Source organism: Melanerpes formicivorus, unplaced genomic scaffold, assembly GCF_026170545.1.
Source record: "Melanerpes formicivorus ecotype bairdi unplaced genomic scaffold, bMelFor1.0.p_v2 SCAF_71, whole genome shotgun sequence".
Taxonomy (NCBI): Eukaryota; Metazoa; Chordata; class Aves; order Piciformes; family Picidae; genus Melanerpes; species Melanerpes formicivorus.
Window position 1 is genome coordinate 620,806 of NW_027142423.1, and position 27,357 is coordinate 648,162.

The 27,357-nt window shown below is 44.7% G+C and overlaps 1 protein-coding gene across 10 annotated transcripts in view; it reads left to right on the top strand.

The window, feature by feature from the left end:
- The window catches only part of ADGRB1 (adhesion G protein-coupled receptor B1), a 325,671-nt gene extending 302,017 nt beyond the window's left edge, over positions 1–23,654 (top strand). For 5 of the 10 annotated variants that reach the window (XM_068163182.1, XM_068163188.1, XM_068163183.1 and 2 more), the window contains 5 exons: positions 1,438–1,492; positions 5,492–6,164; positions 7,228–7,273; positions 8,711–8,815; positions 20,728–23,654. In XM_068163182.1, the coding sequence (XP_068019283.1) occupies positions 1,438–1,492; positions 5,492–6,164; positions 7,228–7,273; positions 8,711–8,815; positions 20,728–20,925 (1,077 nt within the window). In that variant the 3' untranslated portion in view covers positions 20,926–23,654. Of the gene's footprint in view, positions 1–1,437; positions 1,493–5,491; positions 6,166–7,227; positions 7,274–8,710; positions 8,816–20,727 lie in introns of all 10 variants that reach the window. The other 5 variants (XM_068163184.1, XM_068163185.1, XM_068163189.1 and 2 more) reach the window with 3 other exon arrangements.
- Positions 23,655–27,357: the final 3,703 nt, after the last annotated feature.

Consider the following 27,357-nt stretch of genomic DNA (forward strand, 5'->3'; position numbering starts at 1 on the left):
TAAATATTAGCTCAGCCTTATTTCTGTTCTGTTCTTTTCAGATTTATTTGGTATCCCAAATAAATTTACCAAGAAATTAGCATCAAGAAGATTGAGATAATTCCTCAACCAGCTCTTGAAAAACTCTTGGATTTGAACCTGCTATATGAAAGTGTTTATCTCAGGGGGACGGGGATTTATTCTCACAGTGTCCTTAGTATTTAAACTGGAAGGCATTTAATCATTTTAATACAGTTATATGAAGTGTCTTCTTTCTGAAATGATACTAGAAATAATCAGTGAACTCTTCTACCTTTTTCTAGTCTGTGGCCTTTCCATTACTCCAGGAAAACTCATGACCCACTGTGACTCAGTGCATCCAGTTCTTTGAAATGTTATCTACTAAAAGCTGTAGGAAAAGGATTAACTTTTACTGGGAGAAGAAAGAGGTTTCAGTGGGCTGTATATACTGCTCAAAAAAGTTATTCAGCCTTTGTGTCTGCAGAGACCATTGATTTTCATCCACTAAGAGTTTCAGAAGCTGAGACTTGTTTCCACTTAATGTGACTTGGTGATCATAAAATCACAGAATGCTTTGGGTTGGAAGGGACTGTTAAAGGTGATCCAGTCCAACTTTCTGGCTGTGAGCAGGGGCCTCTTCAACTAGAGCAGGTAGCACAGGGAGCCAAAGAACCTGAACTGCAGTGTTTCCAGGGATGGGTCATCTACCACCTCTCTGGGCAACCTGTGCCAGTGGCTCACCACCCTCATTGTAAAAAATGTCTTCCTTCTCTCTAGCCTGAATCTCCCTCTTTCAGTTTCAAACCATCACCTCTTGTCCTGTCACAATAGGTGCTGCTCAAAAGTCTGTCCCCATCTTTCTTACAGAGCTCTTTAACTACTGAAAGGCCACTAAAAGATCTCTCTGGAGCCTTCCCTTCTCCAGGCTGAACAACTTTCTCAGCCTGTCCTCATAGGAGAGGTACTTTAGCCCTCTGCTCATCAGACACATCATAAGAAAGCCCAGTGGGTATGAAGTTTTCTAAGAATCCCCAGATCATCTTAATGAGTGGACTAATCTTAGACTAAGTGTGGGGCAGTATATCTGAGAGAGAGCAAGCCAGGAACCTGGCCCCTGGTTTTCAGGATTCTACACAATTGTGTTTCAAGGAGATATTTCAATCTAGTAGCCCAGGAATAAATGTATGGATTAACACATATATCCAGCTGAAAAGCACTGTAGCAGCTTTACCTCTCCCTGAGATTCAAAACCCAGAGGTGGAACAAAGTCATCTGTTTGCCATATTTCAAAGCCTAAGCAAAACACCTCTCCTTCCATTCTTCTGGCAATGTTTGTGTCTGCCTCACTAATTTAAGTGGGGGTTTGAATTTTTTAAATGGTTTTCTTTCCCTCAGCACCTCCTTTTGACCACATCCTCTGTGTTCTCTGTCTTTCAGACTGATTTTGAGAAGGACGTGGATATGGCTTGTAGATCAGGTGAGCACATCACAGGTGAGAATCAACAAGTGACCTGGTTTGGGGATTGAACTAGGCCATTTTTTCCCCTTTCTGTTTTACTTGTGTGTGTCTTAATGGCTTGCATGTACTTGTGTAGGCTTCCCCTACTGTCAACCCTGGCCAAAATAAAGCAACCTCCCTCTTTCTCCCCTATGCTTTGCTTAACCTTTTCCCCATAGCTCTCTTAGCCTTTTAGCTAAGATTAAACCTTGACTCCAAGGTATTATGTCTTACCTATGGTCCATGTAACATGGTAGTAGAGAAGAGTATCAAGGAAGAGACTGGATCCATCTCTTCTTACTATGATCCTTCTTTGCTTAGCAACCCCTGTCCAAGGGGGTCACCTCAACCTCAGCCAGCTCTGTGCTCAGGAGAGGTGTCTTTGAGAAGGTCTGGAATGTGGAAAGCCTTCCCATGACTCCACCTGGCTCCATGCACACTTCTAGTAAGGTGCCTGTACATATGGAGGTGGGTCAGGTCTTTCCTCCTTTGCTTGCATCTTTCTACAGTAGGTTCATTCACACACATTTCTTTTGATCCTGAAGGTCTGCATGAGTTGATAGTCCCTTTTCCAGTAGCTCCCCAATAACCCCATTCCCTTGGGAGTCTGTGCTGTCTGAATTCTCCTTTGCTACCTGTTCGTCTCTACAGGTTTTGCCCTTGTTTTTTTCCTCCCCTTTGTAGGTATTTAGGCTTTCATTTACCTTCCCAGACTTCTCTCCCAAGCAAGAAAAATATTATCTTGTTTGGTACTTGCATGTAATTCATATCTTCCAAACCAGGTCTGCCAAAGCCAAGGACAGCACATAGCATGTTGAGTTATCATGGAAAAGATTCTCTTTCTTTCTTTTCTTCCTGTCTTCCTCTCTTCCTCTCTTCCACTCTTCCTTTCTTCCTCACTTTTTCTCTTTCTCTCCTCTTTCACTCTTTCTCTGTCTCTCTGTCTCTCTTTCCCTCTTTCTTTCCCTCTTTCTCCCTTTCTCTCATTCTCTTTCTTTCTATTCCTTTCTCTTCCTTTTCCTTCTTTCTTTCAGAATTCATTCCTTCCTTCTGAATTCCTTCCTTCCCTCCCTCTTTTCCTCCCTCCTTTCTTTCTGTTTCCTTTCTCTCTTCTTTTCTCTTTTTTTGTTTCTATACACATCTACCTGTCCCTTTCACTTATCTTTTGCTTTATCTAATCCATCATTTGTTTATCTACTTCTCATGTATTTATCTGTACTTCATCTCTTTCTCTCTATCTTGCAGTCACTTATTTATCTCTGTCCTCAGCTGTCTGTCTTGATATACCTGCTATTTATGTATTTCTGTGTCTGTCCCCATTTATCTCTGTCACTGTGTTTCTGTGTACTGTCCATCACTGTCACTATCATTTATCTATCTAATATCTGTCTATATCTTATTTATCTTTTCCTGTCCTTTCAGCCTCAGTCCCTCTCTCTATGCTTATCACAGTCACAGTATATTTATCTCACTTATCCTTGTGATATCTTATTTCATGGTCTCTTTCTGTCCATTTATCTCTTTTCAGGGTCTGTTCATTTTTTTTTCTTTCTCTTCCTCCTGTCTCACACTTTCTAATCTAATTTCTGGCTGCCTCCCTCTTCTCATTTGTCTTCCTCCTTCTTTGTTGACACTCAGTTCCAAAAAATCACGTGTGAAAGGCATGCATGTGAGACCAGGTCTGACTTGGAGGTATGCTCAACAAACTTGCGTCCAGGCTGGGAGCTGGCACATACAGCCAGCTATACAGCCAGTAGCTAAGATTACGCTGAAAACTAAGGCATACCCTGGACTGCATTTCTGGATCTGCTGTGGTGGTTGGGGTTTTGTCTGTTTATTTGTTTGCTATTCTCCTAAATTAAGCTTCCCAGGGGCATGGATGAAGCTGGTTGGGTCCACATAAATTCAGGGCAGAAGACTTAGCACCGGCAGCTTGCTAACAGCCTTGATTTCCCTTCCTTTGCCAGCATATAGCTATACAATTTGTTGGTGTCTACCTGATAAAGTGCTGTTAGTCTGCACCAGGATAAGCAGTTAATAATTGTCCCTGTTTCAGAGACTTTTCTGTATGGTGCATCATCCTGTGCATTCTACTCACTGAATAACAAAAGCCAGAAAGCTGTCCATTGGTTTCTGGCCATCATTTCTCCTGGAGGCAACAGATCTGATGTTATGACAGACTGGAGATGTACCTGATACCTCTCGTAACCTCCTCACTTAAGTTCACTAGTAGGACCAAGTTCGTGGCTCAGTGTGGAAAGTTCATTCCACCCCATGCATAGAGACTGCCAAGTGCAAACATCTCCAAACCTACTTTCTGCTGCTGATGTGAGCATGGAGAAGAGCCTGAATCAATAAACCTTATTGACACACACACATGAAGGATTTGGCTTAGTAACATCTTCCCACGGTGATGCCCTGATTTATGGAGTGTTCTCTAGCAATGTCAAGATGATTGTGGCTGCCATAGTTACACCCAGTGTGTTTAGTTTCCACAGGTTCTTAAAAGTTCTTCCATTCTGTGTGGTACCCTTCTCATCCTTGGAGTCTTTGAGGCGAGCTTTGTGCTGTCACACTCAGTATGAGTTGATAGAAAAATTAGTGTGTCCTTCCCTATACAGTGACATGTCCTCACTACATCAAATGTCCCAGGTGGAGAAGCTGAAGAGCATCAGGTTAGCCCAAAGATCCTTTTCTGTGGTCCACTGAGAAAAAAAAAAGGTAAAGGGACCTCCCCCCCCACACATCTGAGATGGGTGATAGGGAAACATACATTTATTTCTCCTTTCCTGAGATGAAATACTGTAGCCTTCAGTAGCCTTCAGACCTTCACCACTTTGCCCCTGTTCCACAGTCTGTGATTTTCATCCCCTGGAGACATCAAGGCAGACATCATTATTTTCCTCAAGCCTTTGTTTCAATAGATTCTTATGCCTGGAAAAGGAGCAGATGTTTTGATATTTGGGAATGAGTGTCTGTGTGTCATTCAGATACCTCCTACTTGGCATGTTCACCTCATCCTTAGTTTGAAGCTTTCTCCTGTTGAGAGATATTCATGGCACTCATTTCTTTCCTCAAGGGAAACTGAAAAACACTCAATAATTAACTATTAGAAAGGCTTGCCATGATTCCAACAAAGTGAGCTTTTTGGAGAGCAGTTAGAAGTTTATAGCAAAATTAAGTGCATTTTCAAAGACCAAATTATTGACACTGAAACTGTTCAAAGGAAAAGAGCAGCCTCAAGAGTTTAAATTAAGTATTATAATTTACATTTGAGATCATTGATACTGCTGGATTTTGTCTATTATCTGAACCAAAATATGTTTGACCTGAAAGCAACTCTGTTTTTTAAAGAATTCTGCTTCTCCATAGGCTAGTAGTATATAGGGTGTTGGACTACATGACCTTTAAATGTCCCTTCCAACCCAAACCATTCCCTGATTTCATACATCACAGAATGGTGGTGGTTGGAGGGGACCTGTGGAGATCATCCAGTCCAACTCTCCTGCTAAAGCAGGGCTACCTAGAGTAGGGTGCACAGGAATGCATCCAGTTAGGTTTGGAAAGCTCTCCAAAGCTTTCATACTCCACAAGCTCTCTGAGCAGCCTGGTCCAGTGCTCTGTGACCTCACAAGAAAGAAGTTTCTTCTTATGTACACCAAATACATGCATTCACTTTTCAAGACGTTGTGGACAATAGGTGTTGGCTTAGTTGGGACTTTTAGCCATGACTGCATTGGAAAGTTCTCTTCTCATAAAGCTTTCTCAAAATGAGAAGGTGATTTTTTATCTCCTTAGCTTTGACTTTGCCTTCATCATCATGAATGCAAAAACCCCACAACCCACCAGCCCACTGTAGGGCACTCTTCTGCCACCACAGCCTCTTTCTGAGAGGTCTAAGCAAATGTGCTAGCATGGTGTGACTGTGGTAGGTGTATTGGTGTGTCAACAAAAATTAGGTGAGATTCTAAGGATACTTATCTATCTCCCTAGTGCTGAATAAAGACATCACCACCTGCAGGACCTCAACCATCACAGGAACACTGAAGCGTCCATCACTGCCAGATGAAGAGAAGTTGAAACTCAATCACCAGAAGGGGTCATCAAACTTTAACAGTCTTCCAGCCAATGTCTCCAAGCTGCATCTTCAGGGTTCACCACACTACCTGGGAGGTATCAACCTGAATGAGTTCAGCAATCACAGTCTCACTCTGAAGAAGGACAAAAACCAGCCTAAGTCCATCTACATCTGTGATGGAGACATCTTCAAGAAGTTAGACTCAGAACTCTCTCGAGCACAGGAGCAAACACTGGACACCAGCTATGTCATTCTGCCTACCAACACGTCTACCTTGAGGGCCAAACCCAAAGATGAGAGCAAATACAGCATCAATATTGACCAGATGCCCCAGACACGGCTCATCCACCTCAGTATGGCTACTGACCCAGGCTTTGTGGTCAAGAGTCCTCCACGGGAGCCTGTACCCATGACATGCAGTGAGGTTCAAGGTTCCTCCATGATACAACAACAGCAGCAGCTGGCTCCACAAAACATCTCCAACGAGTCACAGATTCCCAACAGCATGTGTGACACAGGTGACTCAGGGAACTCGGGTGTGGTGTCCAAGAGTGAGACTGTTTCCACCCTCTCCATGAGCTCCTTGGAGGTGAGCATGTGAATTACTGTATTGTTTACAGCCCAGAATGATGTCCCACCCTCAACACTGGCCACAGCAGGTGTTTCAAGAGAAGCACCTTGGGACAAACACAGCTCACCATGCAATTCCAGTACTGTATTGTTATGCAGAATCACTGCATTTGATACCATTTTGTAATGTTTAAAATCTCTCACAGCCTCCACAGACACATTGCTTTGCTGTACGAACTGTCTTTAGCTCCACAAGCACTGCCAAGTCCAATACAATGTTCTTTGGTCAGAGACTGGTCATTTCCATGCAAGGCATGCTGCTTGCATTGACTTTTTCTCCTTCTATCCTCTGCTGCTGTGTCCTGTTTTGATGACTTCAGTCATCACACAGATGACAAAGCTCTAATGATCACAGATGTACAATGCCCCTAAGATATGTCCCATAATGCTTTTAGCATCAGGGGAATGTCAGAACCTTTGAATAAGCCTACACCTTCTGACCTGTGGTAACTCACTGCATGTATTAGCAGTTCTTCCTAGACCTTGGATGGTACCCTGAGGTCTGTCCTAGGACATGTGGTCCTTTCCTTACCTATTGTCAGAGAGCAGGTCTCATCTACTGCTGTCCAAACTTCAGTCTTGGCTAACTAGTGCTCAAAAGCTTCAGTAGATCACTTGACTGATCTACTGCTCCCTCTTTGCTTCCCATTCTGCAAACTACTTGCAAGCTTGGGTGGATGGTTGGACTTGATGATCTTAGAAGTCTTTTCCAACCTTAATGATTCTATGATTTTATTATTCTATGATTTTATGATTCTGTGATTCTAAATTGACCAGTTGCATTGACCAATCTCCCATGTCCAGCCCTCCTCAAGTGTCCTTAAGTGTCTCTTAACAGAGATACCTCAAAATGGCTGGCATTTTCCATCATGAAGAGCCAGAGAAACACATTAAAGGTGTAGGAAAAAGGAAAAGGAGAAAGACTGTCCCTGTTTTATCAGCTCTGTGGTTGAGTTTGTGTCCACTCCCCAGCATCAACCTGTCACTAACCTTCACCCATCTCTTTTTTTTTTCCCCTTTTGACTACCCAGAGGAGGAAATCCCGGTACGCAGAGCTAGATTTTGAGGTGAGCACATCCCTTTCTGAACGTGTTTCTCTGGGGATAGGATGAGAGACAAAGAAATGCTGCTGTCTTTTCTTTCTGGCACCTTTGCAACAGTGCTGCCTTTGCTTGAGAGCTTCAGAAACAATGGCTTGGAAGAGTTTCACTGGATGCCTAGCAAGGCTTCCACTGTGCAGCTAAACAGATGAGTGATTTCTGTTTGTAAATGTTTAATTTATGAAGCAGTCACTTTTGTGCAAATATTTGTAAATGAAGATCTTATGCCAGCCTGCCCAAGGTCTGTAAGTTCTCCTCCATGAGCAAAATGATAACACAGAAGTGATGGAGCAGTAGGTGCCTGAGCTGTGGTCCTCTTTGGGAAGCACATGTACATTTGGTTGGTGGTCCTCAATGCCTTGTCTTTTGGATGCAAGATTTGCTGCTTAACAGAAAGGAAGCTAATATGTCCTCATTGTCACAACTCATAGTCAACCCTGGTCTTTCACACCTATTAGTGAACCTCACAAAATTAGCCTGAATAGAAAAAGTCTATACTGTAGGTAAGGAAATGTCTGTCCTCACACCTAAGGCATTGAATGGAAAGCTTTGGAAGAGCCAATCCTCCACAGAGGGTCTATGAGGCTATTGAGGGCTAGAGCATATATGCTGAATCCAGTCATGGCTTTCTTTCCCACAGAGCCATCCTTTCCTTTCAAAGCTGTTAGCTAATTCCAAAACAGAGTCACTTTGGAAAGTCCACACAGAGCTGCCTTCATGCTAAATCACTTCAGAGCTCCAGGTTGCAAGCTTGGCATAATGGATACATCTGAGCTGATGCTTCAAGTTGGTCCCAAACTATTTGAGCCATCTTCTCCAATTATATAGCACTTGGGAGAGCACAAGAAAGTCATATTCAACATATTCAACGTGCAAAGGGAAGTTCTTATAGAAATTGGTCCTGCCTCTCCTTCTGGGCAATAGAAGGTAGAAGTGGCAAAATACAGAGAAAACTGGAATAGTTTCTGTTGGAACATCTTGTACACAGATCTACATTTGGGTAAGCTCTGAACACATTTGCAGAGGAGATACACTGAGAACTGAGTGAACACTGGGCCAGGGACCAGTTAAAGAAGGTCAGCAGTGGTTGCTAGGTGTAGCTAGTAGTACGTTGCTAGTGAAGCACAAATTCTGCACCATGAATAGTTGGCAGCTGCAGCTTTAGGGTAACTGTAAGGTCAAACAAATAATCATTTCTACTTTCTCCTATCACCCCATCCTGAAAGTAAAGGCAGTGCTACTCTGGGTCCTTGGTGAACTTTGCAGGTGGTTTAGGCACATCAGATTGCACCTGCAGGGAAACAGAGCTAGCTTTTAATGGTGTACATAAATCTGGGGGGAGGACCTGTTCTTTCTTTACAGCTGTACAAGGTTTACTGACCTGCAACCTTGTGTTTGCTTCAGAAAATCATGCACACAAGGAAACGTCACCAAGACATGTTCCAAGACCTGAACAGAAAACTCCAGCATGCAGAGAAGGAGAAAGAGTCTCCAACAATGGACAGCAAGGTTAGTCAGACACTTTCAGAACCATCATCTTCTAGAGCCCTCCAGTGGCCTTAGGAACAGTGGAAGAAGGAAAGTTCAAGGGGCTCTCACTTAATTTACCTTGATTTTCTGTCCACACATGTTACAGCAAGCACATGGAGAGTCACAGAGCTACCAATAGTTTATCTACAAAGTGGTCAGTGGCTCAGATGAAGAAAGCCTGACCTCATGTCTGTTCATGGTGAACAGAGTCTGTGTTGTCTTCTTTTGTGTTTGTTCCCTGTTTTTGTTCCTGTTTTCATTCCCTTTCAGGTCATCTCACAGTGCCCCATACATCCACTCATAGCTAGGAACTGGAAACTAGACCAGCCCTGAGGAAATCTAGGTGGAAAGGGAAGTGGGGACAGCAGGAATCATCTATCAATGAGTGCTGGTGGCAGCACTTCTTGGGGGACTGCAGGATGATGAAATGCAACATAAGGGTTAGGGAAGCTGATTTGTGGCAGCTTATCACCACATGCCTGGCTTTGCTTGACATAGAGGCTCTACAGAGGGATCTGGACAGGCTGGATTGATAATCTCAGGTCAGTGGCATGAGATTCAACAAGATCAAATGCTGGGCCCTGCACTTGGGTCAAACAGCCCCATGTGATACAATCTGAAACAATTCTATGATCCTGTTCCATGACAGGAGGAAAGTTCCAGGGCAAGAGGACACTTTAAGGGAGGCAGGCTGAGGGAAGGACCTTGCAGCCTTTCAAAGAGGCAGGGATTTGGTACTGGAAACAGGTATCAGGAACCTGTGTAGTAAGTGAAATGGATAACATTAGTAAGGCAGAGAAAGTTGATGTCTCCATGTTTCAGTGCTTTAGGCCTGCTGGGAAAGAACTGGAAGCTTGCAAAGAAGCACATCTGCTCCACCAGGAGGGAAAAACTGGTGGTAGAGAGAGGTTAGCAGCAAGAAAGGAAATTGGGCTTGTGCCTGTGCTCAGTCATCTGCAGGCAAAATCAGATCTAGGATGCACAGTGACCTGCAGCATGGCCAAGGTGGCACTAGTGTGTTGTCTGGGTTTTGTTTGTTAGTCTGTTTTTAATGGGGTTCCCTTAAAGGCAAGGTCAGAGCTCAGAGGGTGATCAAACTAGAGGTTTAGTTTGGTTCTTTGTGGAAACAGAGCCTTCGGTCTGTATTCAGATCTCACAGCATATCTGTGCTGAGCTCTGGAGATGTGGTCCCAGCAGCTCCTACTTTTATTGTGTATGCCAGTGTGTCATTATGGTCTGTCCATTGTTACAGAATGAGAGGGAAGGTGAATTTAACAGGCAGGTCCAAATTGAAGAAGCCTGCATTGGTCCAGAGTCTCAATGCATTTCACTGAATGCCATCTCTCTGCTTTTTTCCTGGTACTTAGGTATGACACAGCTGTAAAATAAAAAAAAAAAAGCCTAAATACCATATGAAAGCTGATCTGTGGACTGTTTGCAGGAGGGCTTTAGAGATTGAGATGTTTTGAGCATTTCAGAGATGCATCTGCATAGAATTGAAGTTGCCAGTGTCAGCATCAAGGGGCTTTGAACTGGTGGAGAGAAGCTGTGAAGGTGGCCTTTGCATATTGACTGAATCCTTTTCAAGTTGTGGTTTTCCCTTGAATGTAAGATGAGAGGGGGAGCTTGAGAAGATCAGGATTGCCATGTCAGTAGTGGGTATTAGTTTAAAAATATTCAAAGCAGTGAAAAAAAAAAAAAGAAAGCAACCAACCAATCACCACCACCACCACCACCAAAAATCCACAAAAAATAGCTTTCGTCACCTTTTTTCCTACCATTTGGTGATGAGGACCCCACTGCAAATCCTACCCTATCTTCACCTTGCCTTGAGAGTAAAATCTCTGGATACCAGGGGTTAAAAGAGCAGCAAAAGAAATGTTTTATCTTTTCACAGAATGGTTGGAAGGGACCTCTAGAGATCATCTAATCCAACCCTCCTACCAAAGCAGGTTTGCATAGATCAGGTTGCACAGGAACACACCCAGGCAGGATTTGAAAGTCTCCAGAGGAGTATGTTTAGGTTGTAAAACAATGGACTATCTCTTCTGGTGGAACTAGAAGCAGAAATGTGGCTTTCAGTTTGCATTGAAGAGTACTGCAGACATGTTCCAAACCCTTCCTTTCTTTTGAGGCTGTCGAGAGAGTTTGTGGAGTCTCCTTCTCTGGAGGCATTCAAAATCTGCCTGTACATATTCCTGGACAACCTCCTCTGGGTGACCCTGCTTTAGCAGATGATCTTCAGAGGTCCCACTTTGGGGTTTTTAGTATAGTGTAACATGTACAGTGTGTGGTGAATTCAAGAACTTAAACCTTACAACTTCTGGGAGGTTTAACTGCTTTCTTACCTTCCTTGCCTTAATTTTCACCTCTTACTTCACACATACCCTCTCCAAAGCTCTACTATATGATTACAAAGGGGACACAGAACATTTCCTAATTTTATTTTTAACTGCACATCATTCATTTATATTAGGAACAAGTTCTTTAGCATTAGGGTGGTGGAACACTGGGAGAGGTGGTTGAGGCCCCAACCCTGGAGATATTCAGGGTGAGGCTCAACAGGGCTCTAGGAGACCTCATCTAGATGAGGATGTCCCTGCTGACTGCAGGGGGGTTGGACTAGATGGCCTTTGGATGTCCCTTTCAACCCAGGTGATTCTATGATCCTATGATTCCTTTCCAAACCCCAACAGTCTGTGATTCTGTGATTCTGTGAAGGTGGTTCTGAGCTCAGCAGTCCTCCCAGTCACTCCCATCACTTTGAGATCTTCTTTACCTACCTCATTGCTACAAAAATATAAAAGAAGATGAAAAGTAAAATCATCCAGTTGTTGGAAATCTTGCTGCAAGTGTGTTTCTTAGTTTCAAAGTCTGCCCTTTGCCTGGCAGACTGTAGGCTCCAACATGTAATTTTTCCCCCTGCTTCCTCTTAAATACACACACTTCCCAAGGTGTAAATTCTTGCTGCTGAGAGCTCTTTACATTAAAAGAGGGTACTGGCTCTTTTGAAGCTATTTCTTACCACCTGGGATGTGTTTTCCTGTGTAGATCTGTTTTGTCAGGGTAAAGCATCTCCAACACTGCTCCTCCCTGTGACTTAATTGCTAAAGGAATTCCAGTGCTTGGACTGGACATCAGGAGGGGTTCACATACTCTGCAGCAGCCTCCTATGAAAGTGGAAGTTTTGCAGCCTTCAATAGAAGCAAAGGCTTTGTTTTTTCTGCACTTAGTGCCAGCTTTGAAAGCAATGGAAGTGACACTCCTGCCTTCCCACTTGGCAGGAGTCCTTTGATCCAGCTCCATTAGAGAAGTCTAAATCACATACATATTCCTCTCTTTCAGCCTTTATCTGGCTTTGCATTCACTTTCACCAGCAGCCCTTTATTCATGCTGAGGCCAGCAAAAGCCACACTGAGCAGTGCCCTGCAAATTTCTCCAATTTACCCATTCTTGCTTATTTGCTACTTGCCGGCTTCAGCTCTCTGCTGCTCAGGTGGCTTTTGCTTTGGCTGCAGCTCTGTCCTGGAATTCACACACACTATCTGGACTCTCTAACTTGGCTCTCAAATCCAGTCCTACTAGTTCTGAAAAAAAGCCATTTGCTCCCAAAGCCAGTAGAAAAATGATACCAACTTTTTTCTGCTTTCCTCTGACTTTTTCTTATTTCCTTCCAGACAGTGTTTCTGTCTTGATTATTCATTTTCTCTTGTCAAGCTGAGATTTCTCTTAGCTTTCCTCTCCAGACACCTGTCCGACATACTCATTCCACCACCATCTTTGCTTTGGCATCTACAGAATAGTGAGGAAAAAAAAAGAATATTGATCAGTAGTCAGGGTTTGGTACCTCCCTGGCATGTTCTGCTGCATGACATAATTAATGCCCTTGCTTGCTGACTACTTGTTCTTTTGCTAGCTGACTGGGGAACTGGCAGCCTTGCTACTAGGTGGGAACATTTGGCTTCTGTCCACGGGAATCTGTTTGCATGGCCTGAGGCTGGGAGTAGAGAAGCTCAGAGGGACATCATCTCAAATGCAGGCTCAATCCTCATTGAGGACTTAGAAAATTGGGAGGCTGTGTGTTCCTCAGAAGAGAAGCTCCACTCATGCAAAGGGTGTCTTCTCTGTGCCATGTCTTTAATCCTCTCTGAACTTCCTAAAGGATTTAGTAACTGGCAAATTTTACAAGAGCAATTAGGGTAACATTTATAGGGAGAAATGCTACATAAAATTGAATAATTACTGCAATAAATTCTGTTATGAAAATGACGTCAAACCTTAATTCATTCAGCCATAAACCATCTGTCAGCTACCAGGTGTTCAAACATGCCATCAATCAGAGATTCTCCTCCTCCTGTAGAACATCTGACATCTCAAAACCTAAGTATCAGCATGAGTTGCGCTGTCTTGCTCTCTGTTGTGAAGAGAAACGTCTTACCCCTGTAACCTGTGTATCAGCCATCAGCTCCTGCCATGCCCTTTGAAGCTACCTAGCTATCAGCTTCTCCAAAACCATGTAGTGGCCACCAGCAGATTGAAGCTCCTGGTTGTTTAGACTGGTTTAAAAAAGGGTGTGATGAAGAATTATGTTTTGAATGCTCTTGGTCCATGGGTGCCCCTGTGAGGCATGGGACCTCAAATGACCCAGTCTTCCATGTTTACCAAGGGGAGTGGACTTTTCAATAGACTGTATGTTAACCAGCTGGATCAATGACTAGAACAGCCTAGAGAATAACCAGTTCCTCATGCTGGTGGTACCACAGGTTTTCACTGCAACCTTCAGGCAAAGGAACATTTAGGAGTCAATGCAAAGAGCCTCTGAGAAGAGTCTATGAAGGACTTTCTTGATTCAGTGACTCTTCACCTTCATCTGTTCGTGACCTTGCTAGACTTTGGTTCACAGCAGCCTCTACGTGTTAGACTATGTGAATTTCAGAGAATACAGAAGCAGAAAGCATATTTCTATAACCCAGCAAATGCTGGGTACTGTTTGTGGCCCTGTACTCAACATTGGTGAGGATGCACCTCAAATACTGTGTTCAGTTTGGGGCCCCTCACTACAAGAAAGATACTGAGTTGCTGGATTGTGTCCAGACAAGGGAAACTAAGCTGAGGAGGGGTCTAGAGAACAGGTCTGGTGAGGAGCAGCTGAGGGAACTGGGGCTGTTAGGTCTGGAGAAGAGGTGGCTGAGGGGAGACTTCATTGCTCTCTACAACTACCAAAAAGGAGCCTGTAATGAGGTGGGTATTGATCTCTTCTCTCTAGTATCTCGTGATTGAATGAGAGGAAATGGACTGAAATTGTGCCAGGGGAAGTTTAGATTGTGTATTAGGAAAAATTTCTTTACTGACAGAGTGGTCAGGCATTGGAGCAGGCTGCCCAGGGAGGTGGTGGAGTCACCATCCCCAGAAGTGTTCAAGAAATGTGCGGACATGGCAGTTCAGGACATAGTTTAATGGCCATGGTGGTGTTAGGATGATGGTTGGATTTGATGATCTTAGAGACCTTTTTCCAAGTAAAACAATGCAAATGAGTGATATTTCAAGTTCCCTAACTGATGTCCATCAGTGCAAGCAAAACACACAAATTATCTATGTAAAAAACCACACCCCAACATCTAAACAAAGTCACCCACTTCCTTTTGTCTTGTTTTTCTCCTAAATCAAAAAGCTAAACAAACCAAAACCAGCCACACCATCTTTATAGTTCAGCAGCATAAAATAGAGGACCTTCAGCGACTTGTTTCAAACAAGAGAAGGAAAATTCATCATTCTGTTAAAAACCAAGAAAGCTTTAACATTATCACTTTTAATCGACATTGATCCAAGGATGGATTAGGCAGCATAAGCCTAATCCATTTATCTTTCACATTCCTCTGCTGTATGCTCTGAATAACTTCATTGCGATCCTAGAGTCATCAGTGTCATGGGGAGAGACCATTTGGGTCATGATACATCCTTCACATTGACACTAAAGGCAATGAAAACAGCATGGGAGTAGCTGGTGCTAGGGGAATTAGCCCAGAGTGCTCTGTTGAAAGCACTATATTCTTCTTCAGGTTATTCAAGGTAGCTATAAAGCCTGGGCATTAAAACCCAAACCAACCAGACAAATAAAACCCCTCAAAACCCAACCAAACAGAAAAAAAAACCCCAAACACAAATAAACCACACATGCACACACAGAAATCCACAAAAAAACCCCACCCCAAACAAAACAAACAAAACCCAAACCAAACAAGCAATAAACCCCCAAAGAAAAACGACCAAAAAACCACCTCAACCCCCCCAAAAAAAAACCAAAACCACAAACTCTAAGCCAACAACAACAAAACCAAAACAAGCAACCAAAAAACCCCACGAAACAAACACAAAGAGATGCAGCTTATCACCTTCCACATTTTATTGGTTTGGACTGCAGTGTGACATGAAAGTTATGTCTTAGAGCAGCTGGTGGCCTGGGTCTTATCTATGCAATACACTTCTTAGAGCTGGGCTGGCCACTAGACAAATGACAGATGCTCTCTGTGAACTCCTCTTGCTTCCCAAAGGGAAGAGAAGAGGAATGAGGGAGAGAGACTGATGGGTTGGGGAAGAAACTAAACCAGCTTGAAAGTAAAGCAAAGCTGTAAAATGAAATAGTTACAAACAGATTAAAAAGTGGAACCCAACAGCCTAATGGCAATGATGTCACCATGTCACCATCACCACTGAGGAAGTCCCAGACTGGACTTACCAGAAGATGGTAACTGGATTCTGGAGCTGCATTCTGGAACTGTTTTCAGGTGCACGTGGGTCAGGATCAGAGGCAGAATGACAGAGTCCTCCTCAGGCACCAACCATTGAAGAGTCTTGGCCCTGGTGATCTCTCAACTTTATACTGAAGATGACGCCCGTGGCGTAGAATCTCTTGTTGGTCAGTTTAGGGTCACGTGTCCTGTCTTCTGCTCCTCCCCACAGGTGCCACGTCTGACTTCTGCACCATGACATGGGGCACAAGGTGTAGCAGTGCCCTTGGTCTGCCCAGGAGCAAGTCTAAGCCAGAGCCTTTATGCAGCCCAGCCCTTGGCAGTGACTCTCCCCTCTGCTAGAAGCAGTCACTATGTGCAAACCTGCCCTGAACTTCAGAAAATGCCAGCATGGACCAGATACTGAGCTGAGAACTGACATCACTGACAGAATCAGTTCTGGTCTAATTAGTTCTGCACAGAGTAGGGCAGCACTTACACTGCTCCTAAGCAGGAGTATGACTCTTAGTACTCCTGTACTTTGTGTGAAGCCAGCCTGATCCCTTGAAGGCATCACAGAGACAACAGAAAAGCCTGCAGTAGGGAGGTACATCTCTCCACCACCAACACCTTTTGATAGCCACCAGAAGTCCAGCACAGGTGGCACATTGCAGTCTTCCAGAGCTGTCACAGAATGACAGAATGATTTGAGTTGGAAGGGACTTTTAAAGGTCATGTAATCCAACACCCCCCTGCAGTGAGCAGGGACATCTTCAACTAGATCAAGTTGCTCAGAGCCCCCTCCAACCTGACCTGGAATGTTTCCAGGGATGGAGCATCTACCATGTCTCTTGGCAACCTGGGCCAGGGTTTCACCATTCTCATTGTGTAAAATTTCTTCCTTCTCTCTAGTCTAAATCTCCCTCTTATAGTTTCAAACCGTCACCTTTTGTCCTGTTGCAACAGACTCTACTCAAAAAACTACCCTTAGAAGGAGTGGGCTCTGTGGACTATGTCAATGCATTTTGTCTCTCTATTAGGAATTTGGGGGGGAGGTTGTTGGCACTGCATCTTGAATTCATTTTGTCCTATGTCCTCTCCCTTTGCCTTGAAAGTGTACAGCCAAATTGAAAGCCAAGGCTGAATGAAGAAGCCTTCAGGGTGATGAAGATGTTCAGTTTGCCCTGTACAGCAGATTCTAGGCTGGGTCTGGGCACTCCATCCCTGCCCACCCCTCCAACAGGGCTATCTTCGCAGACATCCTGGCACCAAGCAGAAACCAATAAACATTTCCCCCCTCACTTATGGCCAGAAGCTTATGGGCTGTGTCAGGCCAGAGCAATGGCTCATTCTCTCTGAGTTACTGGCAGAGCAGCTCCACAGCTTTCAGCTTGTCTCGGGCCATTCTTGGCTGTCTCCAAGGCACCAGGCCCTGAGCCAGCACCGGCACCCTTTACAGCCAGATTGCACAACCCTCTCTCCAGGTTTTTTTCTTCTTGTCTGTACATAGCTTGATTTTCCCTCCTGTCTGCAAGGATTGCTAAGACCCCACAGTGTGGCTGGAGGAAAATGCCAGAGTTGAAGCCTGAGCCCAGTGGCTGTTTCTATATGCTGTTCAAGTGGCCAAGACCCATAAAAACCTTTTCCATATGGAGGCAAAGAAAAAGGGAGCTGTTCCCAGGAGCCTGCTACCAATTCCCAGGGTGCCCCTTGCCAAGAGGAGAAGATTTTCTTTAGTCTCCTAGCATCCTTGCCAGAGCTTAGCCTGGTTGATTGTACTGAATCTGCTCAGAGATCCAGCTGAGCACTGAGTCCTTCTCAGTTGTGGCTGCACATGCAGCTCTATGAGCCCTGTGCGCTGTGGTGGACAACCAGTGCAACTGGTGTTAATCCAGAGAGGAGGAGACTGCAGGGAGACCTCATTACTCTCTACAATTCCCAAAAAGGAGGCTGTAGTGAGGTGGGGATCAGTCTCTTCTCCCTGGTGTCAGGTGAAGGAGTGAGAGAAAATGGCCTGAAATTGTGCCAGGGAAGGTTTAGGTTGGATATTAGGAACACTCTCTTCAATGAAAGAGCGGTCAGGCTTTGGAACAGGTTGCCCAGGAAGGCACTGCCCCTGGAGGTGTTCAAAAAATGTTCAGACATGGCATTTTAGGACATGGTTTAATGGCCATGGTGGCATTAGGTTGACAGTTGGATTTGATCCTAGAGGTCTTTTCCAACCAAAACAATTCTATGATTCTGTGATTTGCAGCTGCTCTCCCTCAGTAGCTCAAAAGCAGCCCGTGACAAGATCAGCTCTGAGGTTTGCTGATCACGTTCAGTGTACATGATCAGATTTGGGTACTTTTCCTTCACAGCATGAAGGAGAGGCTGAAGGTCGGGAGTGTGGCAGATGCAGGGACTGTTAAAACAGAGATTGGTTGGGAATAGAGGACGAGTGTCATCAAAGAGGGGTTTTCAGTTGAGGGAAAAGATGGAATTATTTATGAACTTCATGCATATGATCATTTGTGCTGCTCTCTGTTAAATAATAGAGCTGTGGACATGGGTAACCTTGAAAACTTGTGGCATTACAGCAACTGTTGGAGCAAACAAAATGATTTCATTGAAAAGAGCTGTTCTAAGTTTTTTATTTTCTTCATCTTTTGGGAAACTTAATCTCATTCCATTTCTTGCTTGGTGTGTGCTTTTGTCTTTATGTGTACCTTCTTGTTGCATCTTTTCATGACGGACTCATGACCATCAAATGCACCGTAGGTAGAAGCTTCACTTTAGGAAGCCTCCAGCCTAAACCTCCCCTGGTGCAACTTCAGGCTATTTCCTCTTGTCCTATCACTTGTTACTAGGAAGAAGAGGCCAACCCTGCCTCACTCCAACCTCCTTTCAGGTAGTTCTAGAGTGCAAGAAAATCTCCCCTCAGCCTTCTTTTCTCCATGCTAAACAACTCCAGTTCCTTTAGCTGCTCCTCAGAAGGCTTGGGCTTTAGACACTTCACTAGATTCTTTGCTCTTCTTTGGACATGCTCCAGCACCTCAATATCCTTCTTGTAGTGAGGGGTGCAAAATAAGTCTTCTCCTCAGACTTCTCCCCTTGTCATCATTCTCCACACAGCTGCCTTTCCTCCCAGCCTTTCCAGGAGCTGCCACTTCCCTTTTGGCAGGTGGCTCAAAAGGGCTCTGTGCTCCTGTCACAGTCAGGGAAGCATTTTCTCACCCAGTGCTGGAGTGCTTTGTGGAGATAATTAACTGTGAAAAGCACCACTCTTGGTGGGAGGGGGAAGCTTAGAGGAACAGCTCATTTGAAGTCTTTGCATGAACTCCTCTTCATATACACAGGGTTTGAATACACCCGTTTTACAAGAACCAGAGAGGTGGTGGATGTCTCATCCCAGGAAACATTTCAGGTCTGGTTGGATGGTGCTCTGAGCAACCTGGTATAGTTGGGAATGTTTCTGCTCACTGCAGTGGGGGTTGAACTATATGACCTTTAAAGATCACTTCCAACTCAAACCATTCCATGATTCTATAAACCCCCCAAAACCTCAGCTCTCCCCACAGTCTTGTCTGGGTGCATATCAGGAGAAACATTGAGAGATATTTTCTGGATTGTTGGTTGATAAGGCCCCAAAGACTTGTTGTGGACTTGATGGAAAATGCTTTCAGTTTCAGAGCTGATGATCCAGCCCATCAAACAGTGTGGGTTCACTGACAAAACACTTTTGCAGCAATGGATAGGCTATAAATAGCTGTGCTACATAAGGGATGTGTCCAGGTCTATGTAAGATGCAGTTGATAGGTGTTCAGAAAGACCTCATTGTGATCTGGATTTCTATGATGGGATTTTCTATAGAAGTAGAAAAAGCTCTTAAATTCCTAAGACCATGTTCAGTTTTTCAGTGAAAACGCAGGTGGCAAAAACCTGGGCTGGAAGGTGAAATACAGAGTCGTAGAATCATGGAATTGTTTCATTTGGAAAAGACCTCTAAGGTCATTGAGTCCAACTGTTGACCTAATACCACCATGTCCATTAAAACATTTCCTGAAGTGCCATATTTACATGTTTTTTAAACACCTCCTGGACTGGTGATTCCACCACCTCCCTGAGGAGCTTGTTTCAGTGGCCAACCATGCACCTGGCTTCAGTGTCCTTTCAGGTAGTTGTAGAGAGCAAGAAAATCTCCCTTGAACTTCCAGCACTGATTAGTCCACACCTTGAGTACTGTGTCCAGTGCTGGGCCCCTCAATTTAAGAAGGACATTGAGGCTCTTGAATGTGTCCAGAGAAGGGCAACGAGGCTGGGGAGAGGCCTCGAGCGCAGCCCTATGAGGAGAGGCTGAGGGAGCTGGGGTTGTTTAGCCTGAAGAAGGGAAGGCTCAGGGGAGACTTTATTGCTCTCTACAACTATCTGAAAGGTGGTTGTAGCCAGGAGGGGGTTGGTCTCTTCTCCCAGACAACCAGCAGCAGAACAAGAGGACACAGTCTCAAGCTGCACCAGGGGAAGTTTAAGATCAAGGTGAGGAGAAAGTTCTTCACAGAGAGAGTTGTTAGCCATTGGAATGGGCTGCCCAGGGAGGTGGTGGAGTCCCCATCCCTGGAGATGTTCAAGAGGGGATTGGATGTGGCACTTGGTGCCATGGTCTAGTAGTCATGAGGTGTTGGGTGACATGTTGGACTTGATGACCTTTGAGGTCTCTTCCAACCTTATTGACTTTATGATTGATTCTATTCTATGATTCCTATTCCATAGGCTAACAACACCAGTTCCCTCAGACTCTCCTCACCAGACTTGTTCTTCAAACCCTTCAACAGCTTCATTGCCTTTCTCTGGACTCACTCCAGCACCTCATTGTCCTTTTTGTAGTGAGAGTCCCAAAACTGAACCCTGTATTTGAGATGCAGCCTCACCAATGCTGAGTACAGGGGCAAATACTTTTGCAGTAGGTGAAATAACACTGGGGGGGGAAAAATGTTTCCTCCTAAAAATAAACAATTTACACGGTAAATTAATTTTCATTGAGAGCACTTTATTTTGGATCAGGAGGTTCAAAGAAAAAATTGCCTTCAATACAAGAGAAAGAGGTGGAGAAATGGTATTTGTTGTGTGGGGGTTAACCTCTTTCTTTCTCTTTCTTTCTGTCTCTCTCTCTTCCTCCTCTTGCAGCAAGAAAAACAGCAGACACCAAACAAGAGACCCTGGGAAGGCATCAGGAAAGTCCAGTCCCCACCATCATGGGTTAAAAAGGACATCGAACCTGTGGCACAGTCTCCTCTAGAGCTAAAAACTGTAGAGTGGGAGAAAACAGGAGCCACCATTCCCCTGGTGGGACAAGACATTATTGACCTTCAGACAGAGGTCTGAGCAGAAAGGGAGCGAAAGGGACTTCTTTTTTTCTGGAATAAAACAAACAAACAAAACAAAATCCACGTTTTAAAGAAATGATTAAATTAAGTCGGAACCGAGCAAGAGAAGTGTTTGGTTTCTTTTGAAACCTTTGGTAAGATGGAGTAACTTTTGTATTGTTCTCAGCAGAGAGGGGAAATATTACTTTATAGAGTATCGTAGCTGTAGGTTCAGGACAACACAAGCTTTCCCAGGTAGGACTGGAGAAGAAGCGAGCCTGGAAGAGATCAAGGAGGAGGCAGAGGTTGGGGAGGGGCTGCAGGGGTCAAACCGTGCAGAGATGCTTTCAGGCTGGTGCCACATGCTGGAAGCCTTCCTGCTTTGCCACGGGGAGGTGTGGAAGGATGCCCAGAAGCCATCATGAAGAGCCAAAAAGATTGGGCATGTTTGGGCACCACAAGAGCGGACATCTGCAGGAGCCTCGCTGGGATGTGATCTGGCTGTAGAACCCTGGGGGAGATCCAGCATTGAGGGTCCATGGCATCCCTTGCTGATCCTTGCCCCACACTTCTCCCTCACCAGCTCGCCCATGACGGAAGGAGGCAGAAGGTGCCAGGTGGTGGCCAAGAAGACATTCCCACTCCGATGTGCCACACCATGACCTGGCATCATGGCACCCCCACATCAGGTCCCCATTGGGCCTGGAGGGGGAAATGGTGGCATCATCCGTGGCTTAAATTGAGAGGTAAGGTGGGGCTTCCTCCTCTCATCCCTCCACAGCTGAGCTCCTGTGCACCCTAAGGAGTGGGACAGGCACAGGAGGAAAGGACCACCTCCAAAACCTGCTCGCCCGGTCTCCAGGGAGGGGGTTGAGAGTGTTAGAAAACCAGAGCACCAAGAGGAACGTAGGTCATTCATTGACTGTTAATAGATAAACTCAGCTTGGGCCTGGCAAAGGTCCTCTTGCCCTCATCCTTTTTTTCCCACCCCCTGTTATTTTTCCTTGCTTTCAGACTCAGATTTATTCCAAACTGCCCCTCCCTGGAAGACAGAGAGAGAAAGAGGGAAAGACAGATCCACTGATGTACCTGGAGATATTTGGTATACAGAGATGTTGCCTTAGGACATTGAGACAAACTGACAACATGAATAACGTCCACTTGGAAACAAACAAACAAACAAACAAAATAATCTATTTTTTTCCTTCTTCTTTTCTTTTCTTCAATAAAAAGAGAACTTGAAACCCGAGACCTTTCTTTTCTTTGGCTCTTGTCATTTCGAATGCCTTTCTGTGCCGTAGGACTGCACAGGCATGGGGTGAGGATGCCACCTGCTGAAGGTGGAATGCAAGTTGCACCGTGGAAAAATTCGGGATGGTGGGAAAACACAGCCCCTTCACCACTGCCTGGCAGTGCTTGGCTTTGTTTTATTCAGGTTGGGCCTTAGGTATTTTCCCCTCGCTGGCTTTTCCCCTTCCCCTCTGCCCAGAGCCAGCAAGCAGGTTTGTGGTCTTACAAGAAGGAAGAGGTGGAGCTGATCAAGAGAGCAGGACATTTCCCCATCATGAATTACTGCTCTTCTGTTTCACCATGAAAAAAGAAAAACAAAATGAAAATGAACACCAAAAAAAGATTATTTTAATATTTATTTTTTTTTTTCATCAAACATTTCTCAAGATTCTTTACAAACAAAAATCAGGTCTCTACATTTCACCCCCAGAAAGCATCATGCAATAGAATTGTCATTACAGGTGACACCACTGACATTCCACACAGACTTCATTATTTTTATCATTCCCAGCTCTCTGTCTGTCTATATTTCAAACAACTCCCCCAGTCTGGGAGGTGTGCAGTGGCAAACCTCGGGTTGTGAGTGACCAGATGGTGCCAGACAACTGCAAAGCCTGATCAGGGTCTGAGTTCTTGCTGCAGTTTGGGTCTTCTTAGGAGCGAGTTAGCAATGGCTACAGGACGCAAAACAATCACTGACTTCCCCCTCCCACCCCCAAGTTGTGATTCACCCATGCAGAGATGTTGCTTGCCGTGCAAACATCTTAACTTCAACTTTCCTTTGGGCCACCTGGGTAATCTTGTGAGGACAGTGGCATTTGCCTTGTCATTAACTGTATAATACTAAGGATGGGAAGAAAACCTTTAAAACCAATAATAAATTCCAAATAGCTAAAAAAATAAAATAGGGACCCTAATTACTTAGAAAAAACTGTGATATTATTGTTCAATTTTAGACTTCTCTATGAAACAGGAAAGCACAAAGGCCTCCCTCAGATGCCGGGTTGTATGATATTGTAATTATTATAATTACACATGATGAATTTTAGCCTACAGATATCTTTCTACTGTATTTTAATTCTTTTCTCTCTTTTTATTTTATTTTTCCCCCCTCCCCCCCTCCCCTGACCAAGCCTGTCCTCTTCTCTCCAACCCTCCCCACTCACCCAGTCACTCTAGCCGATTCGCAGGACATTAACGGTGTTATGTAATTACAGAGATAAATGTTTGTTTAATTACTGTTGCTATTCGACTCTCTCTGCTCAGCTCCTCTGGTTAATTCTGTTCTCCCACGCCCTGCCCTGCCCCGTGCCATGCCCTCTCCTCCTTCCCTCTCTGTGTTGGTCAAATTATACTTTTTCTTTTTCTTTTTCTTTTTTTTTTTCTCTCTCTCTCTGTACAGTTTTCAGAGCACAAAATGAATGTGTCTTATTTCTAATAAAAGAGGTGGAAACTCGAGCGGTGTCTGCTTTTTAAACCACACCCCGTCTGTGCTTTGCATCATGCCTGGGTGCTGGGAAACACCTCTTTTGGATCTGTGAGCTGCTGCCTGGGCTTTCTGCTCTTTAAAAGCCATAGCTCGGGGCTGAGTTGTCCCATTAGAGAATCGTTTGCTTTCAGCTTGGCAGCTTCTTGACACCCCAAACAATTACCTGCTCTTATAGAGGCATAGAATTGTTTCCGTTGGAAAAGACCTCTATGATCATTGAGTTCATCCATCAACCCAACACAACCATGGCCATTAAACCATGTCATGAAGTGCCATGTCTACATTTTTTAAACACCTCCAGGGATGGTGATTCCACCCCCGCCCCGGGCAGCCTGTTCCAATGCCTGACCATACTGTCAGTGAAGACTTTTTTTCCTAATGTCCAATCTAAACCTCTCCTGACTCAGTTTGAAGCCATGTCCTGTCGTACTAGCATTTATCTGACAATGCATGAGGAATTCCCTTGTCTATGCCTTGCAGCCTGCCTTTCTGCAGGTATCTCTAACCCAGACCTTGCTGCCCCCTTCTGAATATCATGATGTTATTGCCAGTATTTCATAGAATTTTAGAATTGTTTTGGTTGGAAGAGACTATTCAGATCATCAAGTCCAACTGTTAACACTGTCAAGTCCACCACTGAACCATGTCCCTCCGCACCATATCTACATGGCTTTTAAATACCTTCAGGGATGATGATCCCACCCCTTCTCTGGGCAGCCTGTTCTGGGGCTTGACAACCTTTTCAAGGAAAAATTGCTCTTAATAAACCCTGGTGCAACTTGAGGACATTTCCTTTTGTCCTATCCTGTGATCTTTGGGAGAAAAGACCAACTCTCACCTTGCTACAACTTCCTTTCAGGCATTTTTAGGGAACCAAGTCTCCTCTGAGCTTCCTTTTCACCAGGCTGAACAATCCCAGGTGCTTCAGCTGCTCCTCACCACACCTGCTCTACCAGACCCTTCATCAGCTTCATTTCCCCTCTTTGCACACAGTCCAGCACCTCACTGTCCTTGGAGTGAGGGGCCCAAACCTGAACCCAGTGTTGAAGTCTCACCAGTGCCCAGTACAGGTGCACAATCACACCCTTAATCCTGCTGGACACACTATTGTTGATCTAAGACAGGATGCCATTGACATACTGACTCATGTTCAGCCAGCTGTTGACCAACACCCCCAGGCCTTTTTGTCACAGGACATGTTTGCAGCCACTCTTCCCCAAGCCTGTGGCATTCCATGGGGTTTTTGTGAGCAATAGATTATAACACAGATCTGTCAGTATTACTGACAGAGGATTGTGATGTTGGGTTATAGTTTCCAACAGGCCAAGGACAACATTGGTGCTGCCTGCAAAGCCAGTCTTGACCTCACTTGGTTTTCCCTGCCTCTCCTGCATTACAAGGCAGGCTGCAGTCAGAAGGGCTCAGTGTATGAGGGGTTAAGGACATCACTCACAAAAGATGATGAGAAATGAATTAAACTAGGGATTATTCACTTCCTTGGTGCTTACCCTTGAATGACTGAAATTCTTCAGCAAGCAAATGTGTCTTTATCTCCTCGACTCTGCTTCATCACCTGAGTGACAGTATTTTAGGTTTGTAGACAGGACTGCAGGAGGCTTTGGGGTCTGGCAAATTGGATCCAGGACTGCTCCTCTCCAGAGCTTAAGTCCAAATTCATGACAGCCAGCTAATGTAATGATGTCTCGTGGCCCGGTTGAAGTGAATTGGATAACCTGAGTCATCCAAAATGATGTTTCACGTGGATGCCTGAAGACTCTAAGGCCAGTTCACTCATTCCTGAGCCACAATCCCAACCTTGTTCAATCTGCAGTGCTTGATGGTGAGTCCCAGGGCTTCTCCATCCTTCTTGCAGTGGTAGTTCTTGCTCTACGCCTCCCATACCATCATCCTATTGCATTAATAGGCAGAGGAGAAATACTACGCACAACACATCACATGATGTGATGATCTAGGAAGGTAGAAGAGCCCAAACCTCAGATCACAGCTCTAGAGATTATCTGGGAGATCCTGTTGCTTCTCATCAAAGGGAGATGAGCACTTTTCCATTCTGTGTCCGTGGAACTGTAAATAACAGCACTGCCAGAGGTGGTGGATGCAGGAGATCAGATATGCAGCTGATTTTGATTTGCACTCTGGTTATGATGTGGCTGCAAGGGAGGGTCACAGGATAGTTCATCTTGGAAAGTCCCCCTGAATTGTTCTCTGACCTCGTGATCCTGCCTTGCAGCCGCCCCAGGCTATAGCCATGGCTCCCCATGGCTAGACACCACCGTCTTGCCAGGAGGAAGTACAGCCAAGCTGCAGTAGTGGATAAATGGTAAGTTACACATGTAAGAAATGGCACTTCCTGTTGCAGTGCTGGGCAAATGTGGCTGTGCTGGAAACTGGAGAAGAATCTGAAAATCAAAGAAAATGCAAAACATTTCTCTTGGCTGACCATAGAGGGAAAAGTCCACATGGGGCAATCATTCCTAGAAGCTTGAGGCCCAGGGTAGGAGATTACTCCTTGTGTCTGTCTATCTTGTGGCAGAAGCTATCTGAGGCGTTCAAGATGAGGTAGGATGAACAGGAGCCTGAGGTGAATAGCTGTGATTCTATGATCATCTGTTCCTGAGCTCCTGTTGTGACAAGATCTAAATAGAGAAGAAAAAAATAAAAAAGAAGATAACTGTTGGGTGTTTTGTTTTTTTTCTTGTTATTTTTCCCAGCCTGCTCCCCTCAGGAAGAGGTCAGTCCCTCCCTAGGGAAGTGTCTACCCTGCAGCTTTCAAGCAAATAGAATACATCTTCAAAGTAGCTTTCAACAGCCTTCTGAGTAAGGAGTCCCCTGGGGATCCATGTCGAGGACCTTTCCAGGTGCTTGCTTGCTCAGATGTGTTTTTATTCAGGATTTTTTCAAAAAGTCCTTTATGTGCCTGAGTCTGAAAGTTCCCTTATGCTCCAAGTCCCTTGGCTAGGCCAATTTCCTACCAAGACTTAGAGATGAGAGAGTGAAAGACAAGCACAGTTCTAAAGGCAGGCCGCGTAGGATGTCATGTTGAAGAGTCAAAATCATTTCTTCCTAGCCTTAAAAGACAGAACCCTTTTAGGACATGATGCTGAACAGCACTAAGTCACTGCTGATTGTATGTGCATTCTGTTTGAGTAATGAACATCGCTCATTACAGGTTGAGTAGTTAGAATAAACCTTTATTAGAATAAACCAAACCAGGTTGGAAGAGACCTTCAAGATCATCGTGTCCAACCCATCAACCAATCCAACCCACCCAAACAGCTAACCCATGGCACCAAGCACCCCATCAAGTCTCCTCCTGAACACCTTCAATGACGGCGACTCCACCACCTCCCCGGGCAACCTATTCCAATGGGCAATCACTCTCTCTGTATAGAACTTCTTCCTAACATCCAACCTGAACCTCCCCTGGCGCAGCCTGAGACTGTGAGTCTCATTTGCCCAACTGTGAGACTGTGAGTTGTTATGGCAGTAATGCCAAAAAGGGGGCCCAGGGGAATGAAGTAGGCAAGTTTTCAGACTCTTCAATGACCAGCTCAAAAGAAGTCAACCATGCAACATGAACTTTCTTCACCCTAACCACTCTCTGTGTAGCCCTACCACATGAGGTTGGACATTGCATTTCCTGTGTTCTAGATG